This window comes from Cololabis saira, chromosome 4 (genome assembly GCF_033807715.1).
Source record: "Cololabis saira isolate AMF1-May2022 chromosome 4, fColSai1.1, whole genome shotgun sequence".
In the NCBI taxonomy this organism is placed as follows: domain Eukaryota; kingdom Metazoa; phylum Chordata; class Actinopteri; order Beloniformes; family Belonidae; genus Cololabis; species Cololabis saira.
In genome coordinates this window covers 48,661,879-48,686,545 of record NC_084590.1, presented here as the reverse complement: position 1 = coordinate 48,686,545, position 24,667 = coordinate 48,661,879, and the positions used below count along the sequence as shown (strand labels likewise).

General features: G+C 47.2%; 1 protein-coding gene across 4 annotated transcripts in view; it reads right to left on the bottom strand.

The window, feature by feature from the left end:
- The window catches only part of LOC133442051 (diacylglycerol kinase delta-like), a 41,346-nt gene that overhangs the window by 12,012 nt on the left and 4,667 nt on the right, over nucleotides 1–24,667 (bottom strand). For 2 of the 4 annotated variants that reach the window (XM_061719942.1, XM_061719943.1), the window contains exons 2-22: nucleotides 23,620–23,730; nucleotides 22,413–22,493; nucleotides 20,026–20,130; nucleotides 19,390–19,522; nucleotides 18,998–19,104; nucleotides 18,521–18,646; nucleotides 17,618–17,720; nucleotides 15,273–15,435; nucleotides 14,132–14,240; nucleotides 13,378–13,517; nucleotides 12,925–13,009; nucleotides 12,435–12,529; nucleotides 11,299–11,398; nucleotides 8,862–9,159; nucleotides 7,023–7,241; nucleotides 6,846–6,947; nucleotides 6,310–6,382; nucleotides 5,897–6,007; nucleotides 3,803–3,899; nucleotides 2,923–3,030; nucleotides 761–874 (exon numbers count right to left, since the gene is read on the bottom strand). In XM_061719942.1, the coding sequence (XP_061575926.1) occupies nucleotides 761–874; nucleotides 2,923–3,030; nucleotides 3,803–3,899; nucleotides 5,897–6,007; nucleotides 6,310–6,382; nucleotides 6,846–6,947; nucleotides 7,023–7,241; nucleotides 8,862–9,159; nucleotides 11,299–11,398; nucleotides 12,435–12,529; nucleotides 12,925–13,009; nucleotides 13,378–13,517; nucleotides 14,132–14,240; nucleotides 15,273–15,435; nucleotides 17,618–17,720; nucleotides 18,521–18,646; nucleotides 18,998–19,104; nucleotides 19,390–19,522; nucleotides 20,026–20,130; nucleotides 22,413–22,493; nucleotides 23,620–23,730 (2,580 nt within the window). Of the gene's footprint in view, nucleotides 1–760; nucleotides 875–2,922; nucleotides 3,031–3,802; nucleotides 3,900–5,896; nucleotides 6,008–6,309; nucleotides 6,383–6,845; nucleotides 6,948–7,022; nucleotides 7,242–8,861; nucleotides 9,160–11,298; nucleotides 11,399–12,434; nucleotides 12,530–12,924; nucleotides 13,010–13,377; nucleotides 13,518–14,131; nucleotides 14,241–15,272; nucleotides 15,436–17,617; nucleotides 17,721–18,520; nucleotides 18,647–18,997; nucleotides 19,105–19,389; nucleotides 19,523–19,868; nucleotides 19,890–20,025; nucleotides 20,131–21,258; nucleotides 21,333–22,412; nucleotides 22,494–23,619; nucleotides 23,731–24,667 lie in introns of those variants that run through there. The other 2 variants (XM_061719944.1, XM_061719945.1) reach the window with 2 other exon arrangements.

Sequence of the window (24,667 nt, the reverse complement as noted above, 5' to 3'; positions counted from 1 at the left end):
ACACTCGTAAACACACTCGTGAAACACTCGTGAAACACTCGTAAAACACTCGTAAACACACTCGTAAACACACTCGTAAACACACTCGTAAAACACTCGTGAAACATTCGTAAACACACTCGTGAAACACTCGGAAAACACTCGTCAAACACTCGTAAAACACTCGAAAACACTCGTAAACACACTCGTAGGGCGGATGGGGGACAACCAGGGGTCAGACAGGTGAGACAGGTGAGCAGTCAGACAGGTGTACAGGTGAGTACAGGTATGACAGACAGGTACAGGTATATACAGGTGAGTACCTGGGCGATGCGGTGGGTCAGACAGGTACAGACAGGTACAGGTATGACAGACAGGTACAGGTACAGGTATGACAGACAGGTACAGGTATGACAGACAGGTACAGGTATGACAGACAGGTGCAGGTACAAGTATGACAGACAGGTACAGGTATGACAGACAGGTACAGGTATGACAGACAGGTACAGGTATGACAGACAGGTACAGGTACGACAGACAGGTACAGGTACAGGTATATACAGGTGAGTCAGACAGACAGGTACAGGTATGACAGACAGGTACAGGTACAGGTACAGGCATGACAGACAGGTACAGGTATGACAGACAGGTACCTGGGCGATGCGGTGGGTCAGACAGGTACAGGTACAGGTATGACAGACAGGTACCTGGGCGATGCGGTGGGTCAGACAGGTATAGACAGGTACAGGTACAGGTATATACAGGTGAGTCAGACAGGTACCTGGGCGATGCGGTGGTGCTGCAGGTTGATCACCCTGGAAACAGCCATCTGCATGGAGCCGAACACGGCGACCACTTCCAGGATCTTATCATCGAAGGACGGAGCCGTGAACGTCTGTGACATCATCAGTGACATCATCAGTGACATCATCAGTGACATCATCAGCCAGCTGACACATCAACACACTGGCCACGGTTACATGATGTTTTTTAATTCTGAATTAATTAATAATCCAAATGAAATAATTCAGAATTAAACTATTTTCCTTAAAGTTTACATGGAAATAGTAATTCTGAATGGAGGTTTCCATGGAAACAGGTTTGATGGTCTTTCTCCAATTCCTCTCCAGGTCTGGGGGTTGGGAAGGTTCTGATTGGATAGGGGGCGGACCGGAAGTTAAACTACCGGAAGAAAAACAAACTTAGCCGCTACAACTTTGAAAAGCTCACCATTTTGATGTTTCCTGTTTCCATATGTTTTTTTAATTGTTTCCAGTTCCTCCCAGCTATTTATTAAATAAATGGTCTCTGCTCTTGACCAGCGTTTACTGCGTGCTGCCATCTTGAAACTTTGTTTGGAGAACAAGCCCAGCGCGGAATATAAGCGTCATGGAGACAGACGGGCGAGGAAACGAGCAGAAAGAAAGACCGGAATTAATTTAAAGAGGAATGAGTGTAAACATGATCTGGAATTATTCTATTCGGATGGGATGATGGGGAAAATGGGAATAAACCAGCCACTTACTTCGTTTAATTTGGAATGGCCATTTTCATTCGGAATCAGGTGGTTACATGGTCATTTTTACTCATTTTAAATCAGATTTAATTTTAATTCTGAACTAGACACAAAATTCCCTGGAAATTTTGAAGTGCCACGGGACTACTGCCGGATGATTGCGATTTTGATGACATTTCCTATATCAAACCATTCAAAAGTTATTGGACTATCACATATCAACCAATCAGAAGAAGGGGCGGGGCTAATTTGCACCAATTATGGTCAAGGACTCAATACCGAGTCCGATGACTCCACCCACGACTCTCTAGGTCAAACCACTCAAAAGTTACCGGAATATCACATATCGGCCAATCAGAAGAAGGGGCAGGGCTAATTTTCACCAATGAAGGTGCGAAAACAAAGTGAGATTTTTTTGAAGAAAACTTTTGATTACATTACAGCCAATGGAGACAGAGGCAGGAATTCGTGCCGCTTTACCCCCCCCCCCCCCCCGTTTAAATTTTGTGCATACCCCGCCTATCAAAGTCACATTTTCCAACACGTATGTCTACATTCTGACCAAAAATTATATGTCTCCCTTTCACGGTTCGGCCGTGAGCTCGAGTTACAAATAAAAATTATGGTTATTTTTTTACTCTTTCCCGCACTCTAGCAATTGACAGCCCCACTCTAGATTTGACAAAAAAGTGATTTCCAGTCCTCACTTGAGTGCTCTTATTTTGAAAAGTGTACATTTTAGGAAAAAGCCGTTTCAGGTTTGGAGAGAGAAGAGAAGTTTTCCTCCGTTTTGAAGTTTAAATGACATTTCTACGTGCAAGCATGAGAAAGTTAGGTGACTCAGAAAAAAGGTGAATTTTGGATTTTTTTTTAACCTCATACCATCCACACTATTACATTCTGCGCCATACACTTACATGGGAAAGTCTCCCCATTAGTTTGGAAATGTTTTTGCACTTTGTGCAAAAACTATTTGTGCCATCGCTCTGAAAATTGACAGGACTGTAGTTAAATTCAGGGTCTACAACATTCTAATTCGGTCCAGAATTTTTTGAGTAACGGTGTGCGAGTGGTGAGGCCCCAAAGTTCTCCCAATGCGTTCCGGATGGCGCCAAAAGCGCACGTTTTTGCACGTTGCAAAAACGTGCGCACCAATCGCTAATAAAAGTCATACCACTCGATTCCCGCTTAAGGCGCACGTTTCTACGTTTTTACTTTTCGCGTTTTCTCAAAGCTGCGGGACTAGTTACGGCTGCGCCAGAGGCCCGCCTCCTCCATTGCTATTGCATAGCTATGGAGGAGGCGTGCCTCTTGGCGCAGCCGTGGCACTAATTAAAGAGGAATTAAACTTCCCATGTAAACGCACTCAATAACATCATGGGTCAGCTGGCATCATCAGTGACATCATCAGTGACATCATCACTCACGTCGTCCTCCTTGGTTCCTCCCCAGAAGTTGGTTCCTCCTGCGTAGCTAGGAATGTTCAGAACCGCGATGCCCTGCAGGCTGGGGAGGGGGATGGGCCGGCCGTCGCACTGCAACACAAACAGAACCGGGTCAGAACTGGTTTAGAACCGGCTCAGAACCACAAATCTGTTATTGGAAAGTTATTGTTAGATACTTTGGGACACCACAGATAACTGCAGAGATGAGTCCAACACATACTGATAAATGTTGGGGGAACTGCAGTGGAGACATCGGTGTATCACAATCAAGTGGTTGAAGACTGAACCACCTAACTATAACCAGTGGATTATCTGGGATATCTATGATGGATCAGATAAGCTGCTCCCTGAGGTTACACAAAAACATGTTTATCAAGAGATGGAGCCTATAATAAAACTACTAACACAGTGACAACCTCTATACCCCTTTAGTTAAATTTATTTTCTATCTTCTTCTTTTCTTTTTTCTTCTCTATTTCTTTTCTTTTTGCTCACTATTTTCTTTAATAAATCAAGTATGTTACATAAATATGCACACATGTATCTGATAGGAATATGTTGCTCTTGTGATCAAACCTTTGATATGATGATGTTTGTTCTGAGATCATGTGTCTGATACGACTGTTGTTTCTACGGTTATGTCTCATGATGTTTGTACTGAGAACAAAAAAAAAAAAAAGTGGGTCAGACCCGGGTCAGACCAGGAGCCGAGGCTGCTCTGTAAGGGTGTGGTTGTGGCTGCAGGTGCAGCAGGACCAGCAGAGACCGGACCCCCTTGGACCAGACCGGGTCGTGGTCCCGGTCCTGGTCCCGGTCCTGGTCCTGGTCCCGGTCCTGGTCCCGGTCCTGGTTCTGGTCTCACCTCCAGCAGGACTCTCTGCTCCAGGTTCTTGTAGGTTCTGTGCAGCAGCTCTTTGGTTCCCAGAACTCCGTACCACATCATGTTCTTGGTCCGACTCCTGGGGAGACACAGATTTTGTTTCTGTAGCACTTACTATTATTTTATGAAAAGTGCTTTACAAATAAAATTTTTATTTTTCAGACGAAATGAGGGCCTTTTTTCTCCCTAAACGTGCCCCAAAAGTCACCAAACTTTGCACCAAGCCAGGCCTGGTGAAAAATGTGATATTTAATGGTTTGTATTAATGGGCGTGGCCTAACGGCTCAACAGCGCCCCCTAGAAAACTTTGTGCCTCAAGCCCCACAATACGGTTTGACGTACATGCACGAAAATCGTTACACACCTGTATCATGTCGCAACTTAAAGAAAAGTCTCTTGGCGCCATGGCTGAAACCCAACAGGAAGTCGGCCATTTTTAATTAATTGTGTAATTTTGCTGCAATTTCTGCCATTTTCACGTGTCGTACTTTTTTGCTAATTTGTAAGTTTTGATCATGAACTTTTTTTCTTACAGTTTCAATTTTTTTTTTCAGTATCAGATCTTTTTTTCAGTTTCAGATCTTTTTATTTCAGTTTCAGACTTTTGGCCCTGATCTGGCGTAGGGGGCGTGGCATCAACTGAGAGGGGCGTGGCATCATGAGTGACAGCAGAACAGAGACCCTCCAGAAAAACGCGGGCAAAAATCCTTGATTTTGCGGGCTAAAATAATTGATTATGCGATTAAATGTGCGGGTTTTTTATGTGCTTTTATGCGGTGAAATTGCGGAATATGCTGGAAGTTGCGGAATATGCGGGAAGTCGTGGAATATGCGGAAAGTTGCGGATTCGGCGCTGAGCTCTTCCCTCTTAAATTCAGCGGGCTGTCTCGTCTGATCTGAGGTCGTAGGCGAAAAAAAAAGGAGAGTGCGGGTGGAGAGGAGAGGGGCAGTGGCGGCCCGGGGGCCGGCTGTCTCTCTCCCTCCAGCCCGCGGCTCGGTGCTCGGGTGATTGCCGGGCGCACCGGCACAGCGGGGGGACGAGACAGAGCTCCGTCACCCCATGCGTCCGCTGCCAAGATCCCCCAAGTGGATGGGAGCGTGCGCCCGCCTCCGCCGGCCCTCGCAGGCGCAGTGGTACGCGGTCAGCGCGGATCATGAGTCCCCCGGCAGCCGCGCCCACCGCGCAAGCGGGGGGCTCGGCGGAGACGGCACTCCCTTTTTCCTCTCACCCCCGCGGGTGAGAGCTGCTGTTTGGGGGGGTGGCGGTTTCTGCGAGGGGTGCGGAGGTCCCCGGGCGGGTCCCGCACTTCGCGACCGGGCGTCCCGACATGTCACTCACACACTTCCCCCCTTTTCCAAACTTTATGCGAAAATGTGCGGCGATGATGCAGTGAAATCAAGCGAGCCCCGCATAATTCGCATATTCAGCGCGGACATATGCGATCATCGCGGGAAATATGCGCCCTTTTAGGAATAAATGTATCCCCGCGTAATCTGCGCCATTTGGCTGATTATGCAATGAATTATGCGATCGCGTAATCGCATTTTTCTGGAGGGTCTAACTATATTCACATGATTTGCAGTGGAAAAAACTGATATTAGTGACACATTTCTGTTTAAAAAGCTGTTTTGCATCGCAAACGATACTGCGATGCGTTCACGGTAGTATGTGGAAGTGGGAAATGTCAAACTTTAAAGTGTGGCTGTTGAACTGTACAGTCTATAGTTTATTGCTTTTATACTGCGATTGGTGCCAAGTACGGTCTAAAAAAAAAAGTTTTTCAATTACAATTTTATTTTCATTTTCATTAGCAGAACTTTTGGCCTTGATTTGGCTCCATAGGATTGTCCGTTCGACATAAAACTCGCTCAGGAGACACAAAAGACATTAACGATGAAAAGTTATCAAAATCGTGAGTTTTCGAGTCCTTGACTTTTATTGGTTAAAAATTGCACGCGCGAGGGCCCGTTCATTGCTGCTTGCAGCTTTAATTATTATTATTATGTACACGACCTCTCATACACACACAGGTCCAGGTTCTGGTTCCGGTTCTGGTTCCAGCTCTGGTTCCGTACCTGCACTTCTCCGGATGCTCGTCTCTCTTGTTGTTGAAATCCAGAGAGATTTTGGCGTCGAGGCCGATTCCAAAGTAGTTGTTCATGACGCACTTCTCTGTGTAGCAGTCCCTGAAAACACACATGAATACACATTAATACACACACACACACACACACACACACACACACACACACACACACACATTATACACACAGTAACATACACACACACAAATACATATCCACACATTAACACACACACACACACACACACACACACACACACACACACACACACACACACACACACACACACACACACACACACACACACACACACACACACACACACACACACACACACACACACACACACACACAGGTGTGCAGGTGTGTACAGGTGTACAGGTGTTTTTGTGGGCGGGGCTTACAGGTTATCCGGGTCGCAGCTGAACGGGTCGGCGTTGACCAGCAACCTGCTGATGACGGAGCTGCTGGACAGACCTGAGGACAGAGACACCTGTCACTCACCTGGGTGATGACATCACACTCATCAAAGACTCGGCTCGATTGGCACTAAAGGACTGTACAACCTCATTATGCTACGTATTACAGTTTTTGCGATATTTAACTTTCAATTAAAAATAAATTCCATTTTATTGTGGACACTTGTTGCTGGGCAACGGTTTATCATACAGACATCATTACAACGTTGACAAACCCGGGACGCGTTGTACTAAAACATATTTTTGTTTCATCATGCTAGCTATTACGCTTTCTGAGATATTCAACTATGCTCATTTTGATGCTAACGCAAATTTGGACGCTTGTTGCACGGCAACGCGATATCGTAGAGACTTTGATCCAACTTTAAAAGATTGGGGTTGCCGTGGACGACAACATACTGAGGTCTCATTACACCTGGACGGTGACATCACTACCACCTGGACGGTGACATCACACTCACCTGGATACAGGATCCTGGTGTTCAGCAGGTCCTCCCTACTTCCTGTCTGGACAGGAAGTGAGGCGCAGCTTCCTTTGCTGATAAGCTTCTCACAGGGAGACACTGGACACAGAGACGGGTAAGTCAACACCTGGGACACCTGTCCACCTGTCCACCTGTCCCAGGAACCTGTCTTACCTCTGCTAGCGCTGCTAGCGCCATGCTGCATGCAGCTGTGGGACTGGGACACCTGGTCCTGGTCTTCATCCTCCTCTTCCTCCTCCACCAGACGCACCTGGGAGAACTGGACCTGGACCTGGTTCTGGACCTGGTTCTGGACCTGGTTCTGGACCTGGATCTGGTTCTGGATATGCATCTGGGTCTGGATCTGGGTCTGAGCGTTCTGCTCATCCACAGCTGGAACACAGAGAAGACACATTGATAACACACAAGTTTTAAAGAGAAAGCCAGGCCAACCATTTTCCACAAACTGAACTAAAAGTAAATGTCAGGTTTGCATTATGATCTTCAGTTTCATACAAGTACAAATATTTAGCCACAAACTGAATAGTTTCTCTCATGTATGATTTGACTTTTTTCTTTTCCAGAAATTTAACAACTAAAATTAAATAAATAAATAAATAAATAAAAGTAAATAAATACATACAATTTTACATCATTAAACAGATTAATTCATGCTCACCTTATAAGTGTAAGAGAAGATTTATTTTTGTTAAGGTTATTTTGGTAATTCAGGGTTCATTATTTTATAAATATATTCTTTATATTTTGTAAATCAGGGACTATAATGACACTAGTCAGTTTATCTGTAGTGATTAGTCTGTTTTAGATTGGGCGGAGTGATACGCCACAGTACGGCACTAGGTGCTGTGTTGATGTTCTAAAATCCTACACTGTTGAGGGACATTAAAGTACACTGGAACTCAGCAGAAGTTGTCCCCGTGTTTATCCTACTCACCACCCCAAAAAGGTTTAATTTAATAAGGTAAGGCTTAACTCTACACCAGACTTAAAAGTTCAGAGCTCAAAATCCTGCAAGAGTCCCGTGATCGGGACCAAAACGGTACTAGTTTCTTCTGAGCGGAGGAAGATTTTGGTCCGCGGGTCGAGGCGCGGTCGGAACGCGTGGTTGGATGCGCCGTTCTAGTCAACACAATAGATTAATATTAATGATCCAATATCGCAATACACTTTGTCAACTCCACGACACGTTTCGTGACGTTTTTTGTATCGCGAAATTTCGTGGCACGATATATTGTTACACCCCTACTGTAATGTGTTATTAGCAGGATGTCCAAGTAATTTGCTGAATAGGCTCCAGCTGATCCAGAATGCAGCAGCACGAGTACTGACAGGAATCAGCAGGAGAGACCACGTCTCTCCAGTGTTAGCGTCGCTCCATTGGTTACCCGTAAAATTCAGAATCCAATTAAAAATGTTATTACTTGCGTATAAAGCCCAAAACGGCTTAGCTCCGCAGTATTTACAAGACCTGACAGTGCCTTATGTTCCTGGCAGAGCTCTCCGCTCCCAGAGTGCAGGTTTACTCGTAGTTCCTAGAGTATCTAAATGTAGATTTGGAGGGCGGGCGTTCTGCTATCAGGCACCACTACTATGGAACCAACTTCCAATCTGGGTTAAGGAGGCTGACACCACCTCCACCTTACACCCTACACACCTGTCCTACACACCTGTCCTGGACGTACACACCTGTCCTGAACTACACACCTGTCCTGGGTCATGTCCAGGTGTGTCCAGGTGACCCACCTGTGGTCAGGTGACCCGCTCATGTGACCCACCTCTCTCTGTGGTCAGGTGTCAGGTGACCCCCCTACCTGTCCAGGTGACCCACCTGTGGTCAGGTGACCCGGTCATGTGACCCACCTCTCTCCGTGGTCAGGTGACCCCCCTACCTGTCCAGGTGACCCTACCTGTGATCATGTGACCCACCTCTCTCCGTGGTCAGGTGACCCCCCTACCTGTCCAGGTGACCCTACCTGTGATCATGTGACCCACCTCTCTCCGTGTGCTCGATGATCTGCCGGATCGCCTTCTTCAGACTGTTAGCTCGTAGCATCAGCTGCTCCCGCGGTTTAAAAATGGCCGCCGCCGCGGAAGGGGGAAGGGGCCTCGGGACGGGAGGGGGTGGGGCCAGGTGGAGGGGCGGGGTCAGCAGGTCGAGCTCCTCCCCCTCCTCGGTGATGGTGGGGGGCGGGGCCACCGGGGCAGGTACAGGTGCAGGTACAGGTGAGGCCTGGGACTCTTCACTCAGAGTCTTCAGGAGGGAATCCAGCTTCTGCTTCAGCACCGAGCACTGCAACACACAACCATGACCCGTCAAAAAAATACAGGTGACTCATCAGCACCGAGCACTGCAACACAAGGATGACTCGTCAGAAACACTGGAACACAACGATGACTCATCAGAAACAAAGGAACACAACGATGACCAGGGCCGGATTTAGCGAGGCCCACTAAGGTGGGCAGACTGAAATGTAGGGTGGGCGCAACGCGGCGCGGGCGAAAAAATTTTGGGGGTCAAACCCCGGAAATGCATAGAAAACTATACTGTCATCATATCAGTTCATCTATCTTCTCCACAGTATGCTAACCCTAACCCTTCCTGACACTTCCCTCTGCATTTACCCGGGCTTGGGACCGGTGTTCTGCCAATCCTTGCTACCGGCCGAGAAATGCTACTTTGTGGTTCTGCGCACGCGCACAGTCGATTTTCAAAGTTTGATTGCCCCGCCAATCATTTCTTGCACGATGTAAAATGGATCATATGGGATGTTGAGTATTTGATCCATCAAAATACACGACCCATGACATGAATTGCATTACACTTTGTGAACATTATACGATAAAGAGAAAAAAAAAACAATTCTATCGCTTTATTTGATATTCATTCAGTCATTCACCTTTATTTAACCAGGCAGGTCATTAAGAACATTCTTATTTACAATAACGGCCTGGCAAGAAACAAGGAAGTGGTTTAGGGAGTAAAACATAGAAAAAAATAAAACACAAAAATTGTAGCTGTGCAAAGGTAGAAAACCATTAGGTAGCATTTTTGGCAAAGCAGCAAAACATGGCAGAACACCGGCACAAATAGGACACTGGCTTGTGCCCTGTTGAGGATGCATTTATTTGATGTTTTTTGCTTTTTTTTTTTATCAATCAATCGTAGCCTACGGCGTAGGCTCTGCGTTGATTTAGAAGGTCCCGCGGCAGGCTGGCGGTTCCACAGCCTGCACGGCATGGACCGGGATGGAGAGAGGCGTCTCCATCCCGGCGAGGGCGGAGAGCGCCGGTGCGGGTGGCGGTGCGGGTGGCGGCGCTGCGGTGCCTTGCAAGGTCTGGAGCCACAGCTACGCCGTGAGGTACGGGGTAGGGTACGCGGCGACGCGCATCATTCTGCGTTGGTGTAACGCGGAACCATAAATCAGCCTTCAGTGTGTGCTGTTCTGAACACCGGGTCCCTCCGCCGAGACACAACTTTTGCGGTATGCGTTCATTGTTGTGTCTAAAAATGATGCGCAGTGCAGACCCAATCAGAAACGTTACAGATATTCTGTGATATTTTTTTAGATTTATAAAAAAATAAAATTATAAAAAAATAAAGGATCCCCATAACTTTGATTGGGTGGGCAGGACGCACGTTTGGGTGGACACAGCCCCCCCCTGCCCCCCCTAAAACCGGCCTCGACGGTGACTCATCAGAAACACAACGGTGACTCGTCAGAAACAACGGTGACTCATCAGAAACAACGGTGACTCATCAGAAACACAACGGTGACTCATCAGAAACAACGATGACTCATCAGAAACAACGATGACTCATCAGAAACACAACGGTGACTCGTCAGAAACACAACGGTGACTCATCAGAAACACAACGGTGACTCATCAGAAACAACGATGACTCATCAGAAACACAACGATGACTCATCAGAAACACAACGGTGACTCGTCAGAAACAACGATGACTCATCAGAAACACAACGGTGACTCATCAGAAACACAACGATGACTCATCAGAAACACAACGGTGACTCGTCAGAAACACAACGATGACTCATCAGAAACACAACGGTGACTCGTCAGAAACACAACGGTGACTCGTCAGAAACACAACGATGACTCATCAGAAACACAACGATGACTCATCAGAAACACAACGGTGACTCGTCAGAAACAACGATGACTCATCAGAAACACAACGGTGACTCATCAGAAACACAACGATGACTCATCAGAAACACAACGGTGACTCGTCAGAAACACAACGATGACTCATCAGAAACACAACGGTGACTCGTCAGAAACACAACGGTGACTCGTCAGAAACACAACGATGACTCATCAGAAACACAACGATGACTCATCAGAAACACAACGATGACTCATCAGAAACAACAGTGACCTAGCAGAAATCGAACAGCTGACTCACCTTCTTGGCCATCGCCTCCGATTCCTCCGAACTCTCCGTGTTTTTCTCGTAAGCTTTTCCAACTCGAGCCACGAAGTCCTTGACGGTTTCACAGAGAACCCTGGAACAGAGACAGTACCGGGTCAGAACCGGGTCAGAACCGGGTCAGAACCGGGTCAGAACCGGGTCAGAACCGGGTCAGAACCAGTACCGGGTCAGAACCGGGTCAGAACCGGGTCAGAACCGGTCAGAACCGGGTCAGAACCAGAACCCGGTCAGAACCAGAACCCGGTCAGAACCAGAACCGGGTCAGAACCGGATCAGAACCAGAACCGGGTCAGAACCGGGTCAGAACCAGAACCGGGTCAGAACCGGGTCAGAACCGGATCAGAACCAGAACCGGTCAGAACCAGAACCGGGTCAGAACCGGGTCAGAACCGGGTCAGAACCAAACCGGGTCAGAACCGGTCAGAACCGGGTCAGGACCGGTCAGAACCAGAACCGGGTCAGAACCGGGTCAGAACCAGAACCGGGTCAGAACCGGGTCAGAACCAGAACCGGGTCAGAACCGGGTCAGAACCGGTCAGAACCAGAACCGGGTCAGAACCGGGTCAGAACCGGTCAGAACCAGAACCGGGTCAGAACCAGAACCGGGTCAGAACCAGAACCGGGTCAGAACCGCTCAGAACCAGAACCGGGTCAGAACCAGAACCAGGTCAGAACCAGAACCGGGTCAGAACCAGAACCGGGTCAGAACCAGAACCGGGTCAGAACCGGGTCAGAACCAGAACCAGGTCAGAACCAGAACCGGGTCAGAACCGGGTCAGAACCGGTCAGAACCAGAACCGGGTCAGAACCAGAACCGGGTCAGAACCAGAACCGGGTCAGAACCGGTCAGAACCAGAACCGGGTCAGAACCAGAACCAGGTCAGAACCAGAACCGGGTCAGAACCAGAACCGGGTCAGAACCAGAACCGGGTCAGAACCGGGTCAGAACCAGAACCGGGTCAGAACCAGAACCGGGTCAGAACCGGGTCAGAACCAGAACCAGGTCAGAACCAGAACCCGGTCAGAACCAGAACCGGGTCAGAACCGGGTCAGAACCAGAACCGGGTCAGAACCGGTCAGAACCAGAACCGGGTCAGAACCCCCAGTACCTGGCGGAGGTGATCACCACCGAGTGCTGGTCCGACGTCAGGATCTTGGACAGATGAGCTGCTACCGAGTCCTCGTAGGTGAGAATCTGCTGGACCTGGAGAAGGGAGGGGACCGGGTCAGAACCAGAACCAGGACCTGGACCAGGACCAAGACCAGGACCTGGACCAGGACCAGGAAACGGGTCAGAACCAGGACCTGGACCAGGACCAGGACCAGAACCAGAACCAGGACCAGGACCAGGACCAGGACCAGAACCAGAACCAAGACCAGGACCAGGACCTGGACCAGGACACGGGTCAGGACCTGGACCTGGACCAGGACCAGGACCAGGAAACGGGTCAGAACCAGGACCTGGACCTGGACCAGGACCAGGACCAGGTCCAAGTCCTGAACCAGAACCAGGACCAGGACCTGGACCAGGACCTGGACCTGGACCTGGACCAGGACCAGGACCAGGTCCAAGTCCTGAACCAGAACCAGAACTGGTACCTGGGAGTCGTCGCTGCAGTCCTCGGTGACGGTGGAGGAAGACGGTTGCCGTGGAAACTTGGTCTCATACACCATAATACTCCACCTGCAGAGAGAGAGAGAGACTGGTTACACCTGGACACCTGTCTGACTCACCTGTCTGACTCACCTGTCTGACTCACCTGTCTGACTCACCTGTCTGACTCACCTGTCTGACTCACCTGTCTGACTCACCTGTCTGACTCACCTGTCTGACTCACCTGTCTAACTCACCTGTCTAACTCACCTGTCTGACTCACCTGTCCAGCATCTTGGTGCTAGCTCTCACCTGTCCCCCCCAGGTGTGTCTCACCTGTCCCCCCAGGTGTGTCTCACCTGTCCCCCCAGGTGTGTCTCACCTGTCCCCCCAGGTGTGTCTCACCTGTCCAGCATCTTGGTGCTAGCTCTCACCTGTCCCCCCCAGGTGTGTCTCACCTGTCCAGCATCTTGGTGCTAGCTCTCTCCAGCTTCTCCAGGATCTGGGGCAGCTGAGTGTCGTCATCACAGGCAGAACCCCAACCCAGAACCCGGGCCAGGTCGTTCCCTGTTCCCAGGGGGAGCACGCCCAGCTGGCACTGGGGGGTCAGAGGTCAGGGGTCAAAGGTCAGAGGTCAACAACAACAGCCTTACCTGGTAACCAGCTAATCTGGTTACCAGGTAACCAGGTTAACTACCGTATTTTCTGGACTATAAGTCGCACCTGCATACAAGTCGCATCCGACTTGTATGCAAAAAAGATCTGCAAGCCGGAGATATTTATGTTGTTAGATTAGATATTTAGTACATGTACAGAAGGATTTTGAACTGTAAATGATGTACATGTTTGTACCTAAATAGATCTTTCCTAACAGAGTCTTTTAACACGGCAGCAACTTTGCTGATTAAAACGGGACAGAACCAAGAGAAAATAACCGGTATCTATTTATCTATTTATCTGTTTGAAATCTGCTTCTACTTCTATCTGCTAAAGAAGAAGTAGTGTATTCTTCTTTGCATTTATTTTGTCTTAGTTTTGATTCTAATTCCGGTTAAAGCGCCCGGAGCGGTGGAAGAAAAATCCACAGAATAGAATAACCTTTGTATAAGACGCATGGTTGAAAACCTATGAAGCAAGTAGCGGCTTATAGTCCAGAAAATATGGTAGTTAATCAGCTAGCTTACCAGGTTAACTAGTTAACCAGCTAGTTACCTGTTTGTGCAGCGTTAGCGCGTCGATCTCTGACAGCACCCAGCCAACGCTACCGTCTCCTCCACAGACCAGGATCCTGAAGGTGTCGAACTTCTGGAAGAGACGCAGCCTGAAGAGAAGACACGGTGATGTCATCACAGGTAAGGGGCGGGGCTAGACGCAGGACAGGTGTGAGTGGGCGGGGCTTACCCCAAGTGCGGGTTAGCGGTAGCGGTTAGCTTACCCCAGGTGCAGGTTAGCGGTAGCGGTTAGCTTACCCCAGGTGCGGGTTAGCGGTAGCGGTTAGCTTACCCCAGGTGCGGGTTAGCGGTAGCGGTTAGCTTACCCCAGGTGCGGGTTAGCGGTAGCGGTTAGCTTACCCCAGGTGCGGGTTAGCGGTAGCGGTTAGCTTACCCCAGGTGCGGGTTAGCGGTAGCGGTTAGCTTACCCCAGGTGTGGGTTAGCGGTAGCGGTTAGCTTACCCCAGGTGCAGGTTAGCGGTAGCGGTTAGCTTACCCCAGGTGCGGGTTAGCGGTAGCGGTTAGCTTACCCCAGGTGCGGGTTAGCGGTAGCGGTTAGCTTACCCCAGGTGTGGGTTAGCGGTAGCGGTTAGCTTACCCCAGGTGCAGGTTAGCGGTAGCGGTTAGCTTACCCCAGGTGCGGGTTAGCGGTAGCGGTTAGCTTACCCCAGGTGCAGGTTAGCGGTAGCGGTTAGCTTACCCCAGGTGCGGGTTAGCGGTAGCGGTTAGCTTACCCCAGGTGCGGGTTAGCGGTAGCGGTTAGCTTACCCCAGGTGCGGGTTAGCGGTAGCGGTTAGCTTACCCCAGGTGCGGGTTAGCGGTAGCGGTTAGCTTACCCCAGGTGTGGGTTAGCGGTAGCGGTTAGCTTACCCCAGGTGCAGGTTAGCGGTAGCGGTTAGCTTACCCCAGGTGCGGGTTAGCGGTAGCGGTTAGCTTACCCCAGGTGTGGGTTAGCGGTAGCGGTTAGCTTACCCCAGGTGCAGGTTAGCGGTAGCGGTTAGCTTACCCCAGGTGCGGGTTAGTGGTAGCGGTTAGCTTACCCCAGGTGCAGGTTAGCGGTAGCGGTTAGCTTACCCCAGGTGCGGGTTAGCGGTAGCGGTTAGCTTACCCCAGGTGCAGGTTAGCGGTAGCGGTTAGCTTACCCCAGGTGCGGGCCTCCGTTCATCAGGTCAAACACCTGAGCCGGATTCAGCAGCTGCTTGAACCGACGCAGGAACTTCACGCCCTGATTATCTCCAGATTTAGAGTTAACGAAGACCAGCAGAGGACTGGAACACGAGGGGGGGCAGGACGCCTTCCAGAACCCTGTAGGATCAATACACGGATCAATAATGTTATTGATCACTGATCAGTCTGACCATAGACATCTATCCGGCTCCTCCCATGGAGCTGCTGCGATACGTCAACGTCGCCGCCATCTTGGATGTTCAAGACTGTTCTGTAAACTAATACAAGTAAATGGACTTATTTTCATAATGCACCTTTCTACAAAGAAATGTACGTTTTACGTCTCATTTATTCAATCACACACGCACTTTTTTTAAAAATCTTTTTCCTCCTTTTTTCTGCTTTTTTTTTCTTTTCTCTCCTTTTCATCTTTTTTTCCTGTTCCTCTTTCTTTCATGTTTTTCCTCTTATTTTTTTTAATCTTTTTTCCCTCTTTTTTCCCTTTTTTCTCATTTTTTTTCCTCTTTTTTTCATCTTTTTTTTCTCTTTTTCATATTTTTTTCCATATTTTTATAAAGCGCCTTTCTACAAAGAAATGTACATTTTACGTCTCATTTATTGTGTACGGCGACCTTGAGTGCCTAGAAAGGCGCCTTAGAAATAAAATGTATTATTATTATTATTATTATTATTAATATTATTATTATTATTATTTATTCATTCACACACGCACTAATATACTTGAGAAACAGTTAGGCACCAAATATAATATATTTAATTTTCCCAGATGGCAAAAATAAGAACTTTATTGATCCCACATAGGAGTAATTCATGTTATATCAGCTATAGAGAACAAGGTAGTGCCGAAAAACAATATATATCCCCCCTCACAAAAATAAGAAAAATAGAGAAACGTATTTTATCATCAACAAAGCATATTTCACATAAACATAATATTTTTCAAGTCACAAAATAACATATTTGAACCATTTTTCAGATTTTTTCAGTTATTTTATTGTCTGAAAAATGCTTCAAATATGTTATTTTGTTATTTGAAAAATTTTAAATTTGTTTTGGTTCGTTATTTGGTACAGTATGAAAAGAGCAAGAATAAAGAATAAAAACGCCTTTCCCCATTTTTCTTCATTCTAAGGCTTATACAAGACTTTTCATTTTTTGCGGCTCCAGACAAATTAGTTTTTTGTGTTTTTGGTCCAATATAGATCTAAAACATTTTGGGTTGCCGACCCCTGTCATAGATAGATGAACATGTTGATAAAACTACTGCCCTCTCCTCATAGATAGATGAACATGTGGAAGCTGCTGTGCCCAGTTATCTTCATTGCCACTTTGGTTAAGCTGTTGCCCCAAAACGCCCCTATTTGTGCTTTTGTGAATAGTATTCCAGTCTTTACTTCCTAAACACACACACACTGCATGTACGGGAGCGTTTGATTTATTGTTCACTTAACGTTACTTTTTATTTTTTCACGACCAAACCACGCACTTTATTTATTCAGTCATTCAGTCATTTGCACCGACGGGCAAGGACAAAAAATAAATGATTCCACCAAAATTCCAAAGATTTTTGTGGTTGGCTGACACATTACCAGCATATTTGTGATTGGTTTTCATTCCTCGTTTCAGGAAAAAAAAAGAAAAAAGCGTCAAAAATGTTGAAGTAACGTTTTTTTAAAATGTTTTAAGTTTTTTTCTTTGATGAAAAAAATGCTTAAGAAATTATTTTCCATTTCAAAGCACACATTGTAAGAGACATTTTGAGACATTTTACTCATCTTTTACTCTTTTTTCATTTATGTGGCCAATGTTCTGAAAGTTCAAAGACAGAGACTTGTTAACTGTTCAGCTGCTGATGAATTTAACTGTACATTTATTCTAATTTGAAACAAAACTAATTGCTATGATTTTGAAAGTTTTGTCAACATTTACAAATTATTCTGTGACAATCCTTGGTCCGGACTGGCCTTTATTTACACCATTTAAATAAATAATTTGCTATAGGCCTACACAGTGTTGTGTTTCTAATTTCTACACCGTACAGGCGTTAAAAAAATTGAATGCGTGTTCAGGGATGAAGAAGCTGGAGATGGGAGGAGAATAAATGATGAAGGTTGGGGTCGTAGTACCAGCAAGAACTTTACTCTACTTTCACCCCTGGGTATTAGGGGGGGAATATGGGGGTATCTGGGGGTATTTTCCCCTGTAGGGGGGGTATCTGGGGGTATCTAACCTCTAGATGGGTATGGGGGTGTATTCCCCCCCGGGGGGTATTTAGGGGGGTATTTAGGGCAGTTCTCACCGTCAGAGTCGATGCTGTTCAGGGCCGTGGGCGGGATAACGGAGACCTTACACTGACCCAGAGGACACTTGGAGGACAGAAGATCCCTGCACCCAGAATGCACCTGGGGGGAGAGAGAGAGAGTATATATCACCCACAATGCACCTGGGGGGAGAGACGGGGGGTGAAAGGTAAAATATGTTTGGTGTCCTGGAATGCCCTGAATTCAACTTTTCATATTAATTATGCTCATGTATTATGCTTGTTTTTGAATTCGGACATTTTCAGGCCAGAGGTGGAATGAAGGGAGAAAAATATATTTTGTGTCCTGGAAATGCCCTGAATTCCCAAAACACAGTCTCAGTCCGGTGGAAGGACGCTCATATCAGCTCTGCACCTGCTGTTTATTATAACAAATGTAACTGTGAGAGAGGCGCTTGTTCCCACGGGACTTAGCTCCCGTGGGAAGCGAGACTTATTGTGAGAGCTTGCAGGCGGGGGTCTATGACCCCTTTCCCCCCCCTCCGCAAGATGTTGAGTAACAGGTATAAAGACGAGACAGCCGGAAGTTCGAGCAGAGTCAGCTGCGGGTCTAGTGCACGACGCCCAGCCGGGTTTTTTTGGCTACTCTGCCAGGACTGTTCGGCTCTCCAGTCCTTCTGTGTCGAGGTAAGAGATATAAGGCCTAGCCCTGTGTAATTGTCTGTTGCTCTGCCATTTGTGGGGGATAACTTGACACAGTTATCCTAGCGAAAGAGTAATTGTGTGCCTTTAAGTGATTTTCTCCCAAAACAGGGGGGTACAGGTGAGGGAGGGAGAGTGTGTGTGTGTGAGAGTGTATATGTGTGTGTGTGTTTATGTATGTGTGTGTGTGTTTATGTGTGTTTGTTTATGTGTGCGTGTGCGTGTGCATGTGTGTGTTACCATGGTTTTGCACCACAGACACCTCCAGTCCTGTAATCTCAAGACGCTGCCGCAGGTTTTGTCACAGACGGAGCATTTAGCCGACACCGGCAGGTTCCCCTCCAGCCACTGGTGGGGCATCCACACCTGAGGGGGGTGGGGGGCAGGTGAGAGGGGGGTCAGAGATCAGGTGGGGGGTCAGGGGTCAGAGATCAGGTGGGGGGTCAAGGGTCAGAGGTCAGGGGACCAGAACACGAGCCCAATCGTCCGAAACAGCCCAAAGGGCAATGTTGCTAGCATTAAGCTAACGAGCTAAAGTCTTTATATATATATATATATATATATATATATATATATATATATATATATATATATATGTATATATATATATATATATATATATATATATATACATACATACATACACATACATATATATACATATCCAGTTTTATCTAATCTAATCTAGTCTAATCCAGGGTTCTAGACGTGTCTCACCCCGTCCTCGTCCTCGATGATGTCCTTCCCGATCGACGCCAGAGTCGTCCACTTGCAGTTGTTGGTGGCTCGAACCGCACAACGTTTGTGAGCCTTGAATTTACACACTACACAAAATACACACACAGATACACATATTATACACACATTAATACACACACACACACACACACACACACACACACATTATTACACACACACTACACAAAATACACACACAGATACACATATTATACACACACATTAATACACACACATATACACATTAACATACATACACATATACACATATATATATATGTATGTGTATATGTCCTTCGCAGGACAGCCGGTGACTCGTAACCCCCCCCAGGTTCTTGTAGTGACTCGTAGTGACTCGTAGTGACTCGTACCTTCGCAGGACAGCCCGTGACTCGTCACTCCCCCCAGGTTTTCCCGGCACACGTTGCAGTAACTCGGCCTGGCGTGGCTGCAGGCGAACCAGTTGTGGAGCCCACTGAAGTGATCCATGCTGAACTGGGTGGACTGGGAGAAACACAGGTTTAAACTGGTTTATACAGGTTTATACAGGTCTATATTGGTTTATACTGGTTTATACTGGTCTATACTGGTCTGTACTGGTTTATACTGGTCTGTACTGGTCTGTACTGGTTTATACTGGACTTTACTGGTCTATACTGGTCTGTACTGGTTTATACTGGTCTGTACTGGTTTATACTGGTTTAAACTGGTCTATACTGGTCTGTACTGAAGTGATCCATGCTGAACTGGGTGGACTGGGAGAAACACTGGTTTATACTGGTCTGAACTGGTCTATACTGGTTCATACGTGGTTATACTGGTTCATACTGGTTCATACTGGTCTCCTAACCTCGTAGTTGGCCCGGTTCTGGATGCTGTTTATACTTGTCTATACTGGTCTGAACTGGTCTATACTGGTTTATACTGGTTCATACTGGGTTATACTGGTCTATACTGGTCCTAACTGGTGCATACTGGGTTATACTGGTTCATACTGGTCTCCTAACCTCGTAGTTGGCCCGGTTCTGGATGCTCCTCAGAGCTGCCATCCACTCCTCCATCTCCTTCCTGTTGTCAGCACACAGGATGAGGCGGCGGCACGGAGTGATTACCTGGAGGAGACAGGTGAACATTAGGTGATCACCTGGAACACAAGTATCACCTGGAACACAAGTATCACCTGGAACACAGACCTGGGAAAAAAAAAAATTTGAAAAAAAAAATTTCGCACCGTTTTTGTTATTTTGAGCGTGCGGCCCGCCAAGCAAAATGAGTTTGACACCCCTGCTGTAGATGGTACCAGCTTGGTCGTCGGGCATCATCGCTTACATATCCATCCATCCATCCATTATCTTACCCGCTTTATCCCTTGCGGGGTCACGGGGGTCTGCTGGAGCCTATCCCAGCTCATTTCAGGTGAGAGGCCGGGGTTACACCCTGGACAGGTCACCAGTCCATCACAGGGCCACATATAGACACACAAACCATGCTCACAATCACACTCACGCTCACACCTACGGGCAATTTAGAATCACCAATTAACCTAGCGTGCATGTTTTTGGACTGTGGGAGGAAGCCGGAGTACCCGGAGAAAACCCACGCAAGCACGGGGAGAACATGCAAACTCCACACAGAAAGGTCCTAATAAATATATATATATATATATATATATATATATATATATATATATATATACATATGTATACATATATATATGCCTTATGTTTTTACCAACATGGTATGGCATTAACCATTAAAGGAGCATGAGGCAGGATTGAGGCAGGATTTATGAAAAAAATGCGTAAACGTTTTAAGTTTTCTAGTAATAATGTCAGATGAAGCGTTCCAAACCAAAAAGAATGATCCCTCTACTGTATCTCTCCGTTGCCTTGAACAGGCTGTGTGCTGCAAAATGTGCTGCAGTGCTGGGGCCGAATTTCCCGTGCTGTCCTGTGGATGTGACGTCACATGACGCTGCATGCACGTTCTCCCCGTTCTTCCCGTTCTCCCGTGCCGGCTTCACTGTTGGCTGCAGTACCCCCAACGGCCGTCGTGGTGAAGGGTGGCGCTAGAGAGTCTCATTTCTTAAAAGGAGCCTCATGCCCCTTTAATATATATGCAGACAAAAGTAAAAAAAAAAAAAGGAGGTTTGGTCCTCATGAGGTCCAGGTCCTGACGAGGTAACGAGCACGAGAACAGACAGAAACAAACGCTGTGTTGTGTCTGAATGAGGTTATTACCGTCACATGGATTCATCCGCCGATAAAAATAGTCCCACAATCACATGCTGCTCAGATGCTGCAGGTCTGTGATGTCACAGACCTGCTCCCAGCAGCCCCGGCTCTGTGGTCAGCTAGAGTTATTAAAGAGTATTTAGAGGGTTTTTAAAGAGGTTTTGGTAGGGCAGCATGGTGGCGTCGTGGTCAGCACAGCACAGCCCCCCAATATAAACGATATAAACTTCCTGTCTGATGTCACACCCCCTCACATACAGCTCACATCCTGTTTCTATAAATAGTCGGTCACATGACCTCCGTCCGCTCCCCCTGGCAGGAAGTGACATCATCATTTCCCATCATGGGCAGACGCTCTGATCTGATGTGGGTCATGTGATCAGCTGACCGGGTTCAGGGTCGACCCAGACGGGAACTGAAGAACTGAACTACGTTAGAGTTCAGACCAGAACATCTGATCCCAGCGACAGAAACAGATCAAACTGATCAGAATGTCTCGTAATCATTGATTAAAATACAGCTGTTTGTCAGAGTGATGGATCCCAGCTCCGTCCTCCCCCGTCTAACCCCTAACTAGCAGGTTAATTAATCTAACCCAGGAGTCGGCAACCCAAAATGCTGAAAGAGCCATATTGGACCAAAAACACAAAAAACAAATATGTCTGGAGCCGCAAAAAATGAAAAGTCTTGTATCAGCCTTAGAATGAAGGCAACACATGCTGCATGTTTCTATATTAGTTAGAACTGGGGGAAGATTTTTTATTTGATTATGCACTTCGAGAAAAAAGTCGAAATGTCGAGAAAAAAGTCGAAATGTCGAGAAAAAAGTCAAAATTTCGAGAAAAAAGTCAAAATGTCGAGATTAAAAAGGAAAGGCAAAAGGAAGGAAAAAGGAGAAAAAAAAGGAAAAAAAATTAAAAAAAGGAAAAAAGAAGAAAAAAAAGAAATAAGGGAAAAAATTGGGAAAAAAAGAGAAAAAAACAAGAAAAAAGAAGAAGAAGCTCCAGGAGCCACTAGGGCGGCGCTAAAGAGCCACATGCGGCTCTAGAGCCGCGGGTTGCCGACCCCTGGTCTAACCCCTAACCAGCAGGTAAACTAGCAGGTTAACGAGCCTAACTAGCAGGTTAATTATCAGGTTAATTAGGTGAATTAACACTCACGGTGAAGCTGTTGTTGACGTTCTTGGTGCTGGACTCGGCCACGCTGGCGTCCGTCAGGTCGACCTCGTCAAAGATGATGGACTGGAGAGAGACGGACAGAGCTGATCGATTGGGACCAATTCATCAATGAATCATTAATTACTCTGCAGTCATTAATGTACAGGAGCTAGTTTCTTCCTTCTACAGGTTTGATGTAGAAACATAAAAACCCAGCGGAGGAACCAGCTCCGTACACGACGTACCTGAGAACCTGACTCACCTGGACAGCTAACGTACCTGAGCTAACGTACCTGAGCTAACGTACCTGAGCTAACGTACCTGAGCTAACGTACCTGAGCTAACGTACCTGAGCTAACGTACCTGAGCTAACGTACCTGAGCTAACATACATGAGCTAACGTACCTGAGCTAACGTACCTGAGCTAACATACATGAGCTAACGTACCTGAGCTAACGTACCTGAGCTAACGTACCTGAGCTAATGTACCTGAGCTAACGTACCTGAGCTAACGTACCTGAGCTAACGTACCTGAGCTAACATACCTGAGCTATTATACCTGAGCTAACGTACCTGAGCTAACGTACCTGAGCTAACGTACCTGAGCTAACGTACCTGAGCTAACGTACCTGAGCTAACATACCTGAGCTAACGTACCTGAGCTAACGTACCTGAGCTAACATACCTGAGCTAACGTACCTGAGCTAACGTACCTGAGCTAACGTACCTGAGCTAACGTACCTGAGCTAACGTACCTGAGCTACCGTACCTGAGCTAACGTACCTGAGCTAACGTACCTGAGCTAACGTACCTGTACAGGTAAACCTACCTTGCTAGTCTGAGCGTAGTAACGTACCTGTACAGGTAAACCTACCTTGCTAGTCTGAGCGTAGTAACGTACCTGTACAGGTAAACCTACCTTGCTGGTCTGAGCGTAGTAATGTACCTGTACAGGTAAACCTACCTTGCTGGTCTGAGCGTAGTAACGTACCTGTACAGGTAAACCTACCTTGCTAGTCTGAGCGTACCTGTACAGGTAAACCTACCTTGCTAGTCTGAGCGTAGTAACGTACCTGTACAGGTAAACCTACCTTGCTAGTCTGAGCGTACCTGTACAGGTAAACCTACCTTGCTGGTCTGAGCGTAGTAACGTACCTGTACAGGTAAACCTACCTTGCTGGTCTGAGCGTACCTGTACAGGTAAACCTACCTTGCTGGTCTGAGCGTAGTACAACGTCCTCCCTCTCAGTTTGAAGTAGCGTCTCTTCCAGCGCTGGAAGGAGTTGGTTTGTTTCAGCAGGTTCCCCTCCTTCAGAACCGTCTGGGGAGAGACACTTCCTGTTAGACCAAGCGATCAATTACCACCGATCAGTATCTGCCACCAATCGATCGGTGACTGGTACTGATCGATCCCCTCCTTCAGCACCGTCTGGAGAGAGAAACGGTTACTGTTCCTGTAAAGCCTGAATTATGGTTCTGCGTTAAACTGACGCAGAACCTAGGCCGTTGCTGCGACGCCGTCGTGAACCTTCTGACTTCTCCAACACTCCTTTTCTCCGCAGTGCAATTCCCCCCCAGAGTGCTAGGGGGTCGCGTTCTTTTCCTGAATGGTTAATCCGACTTTTCCGGTCACGGTGAATCAGAGAGATTTAAAAAAAATGAAATTGAATTGAGATAAGGACAACTATTGTGCAAAAAAACAAAACATAAAAAAATCACACACACACGAAGAAAAGAGGCTGAAAGTTCACGACTGCTTCACGAACCAGGACCGGAAATGCGTTGCTACCAAGCAAACCAATCACAGCCCTCTCGGTCTGTGTTTGGTCTGCGACCTCTTGGCGCGTAGTTACAATTGTGGGAGGTGCTAGCAGGCTACGGCGTAGCGTGCACCATGGGGTGCTCATTGCACCGCAACCTGCTCGGTGTGGATTTAACGCAGAACCAGCAACCGATCTGCCACCGATCGATCGGTGGCAGATCGGTTGCTGATACCGATCAGTGGCCGATACTGGTCAGTCCCCTCCTTTAGCACCGTCTGCAGAGAGAGAGTTACAGACACTTCCTGTTAGACCTACCTCACGCTAGAGACGTGCCAATCCATCGCCACCGATTGGGATCGGCCACCAATCGATCTGTCATTGATCGGTATCAGCCACCAATCAATTGGTGGCTGATACTGGTATGTCCCTTCCTTCTGTCTGGTAAAGACACTTCCTGTAAGGGCTGTTCGATTTTGCCCAAAAATAAGATCTCGA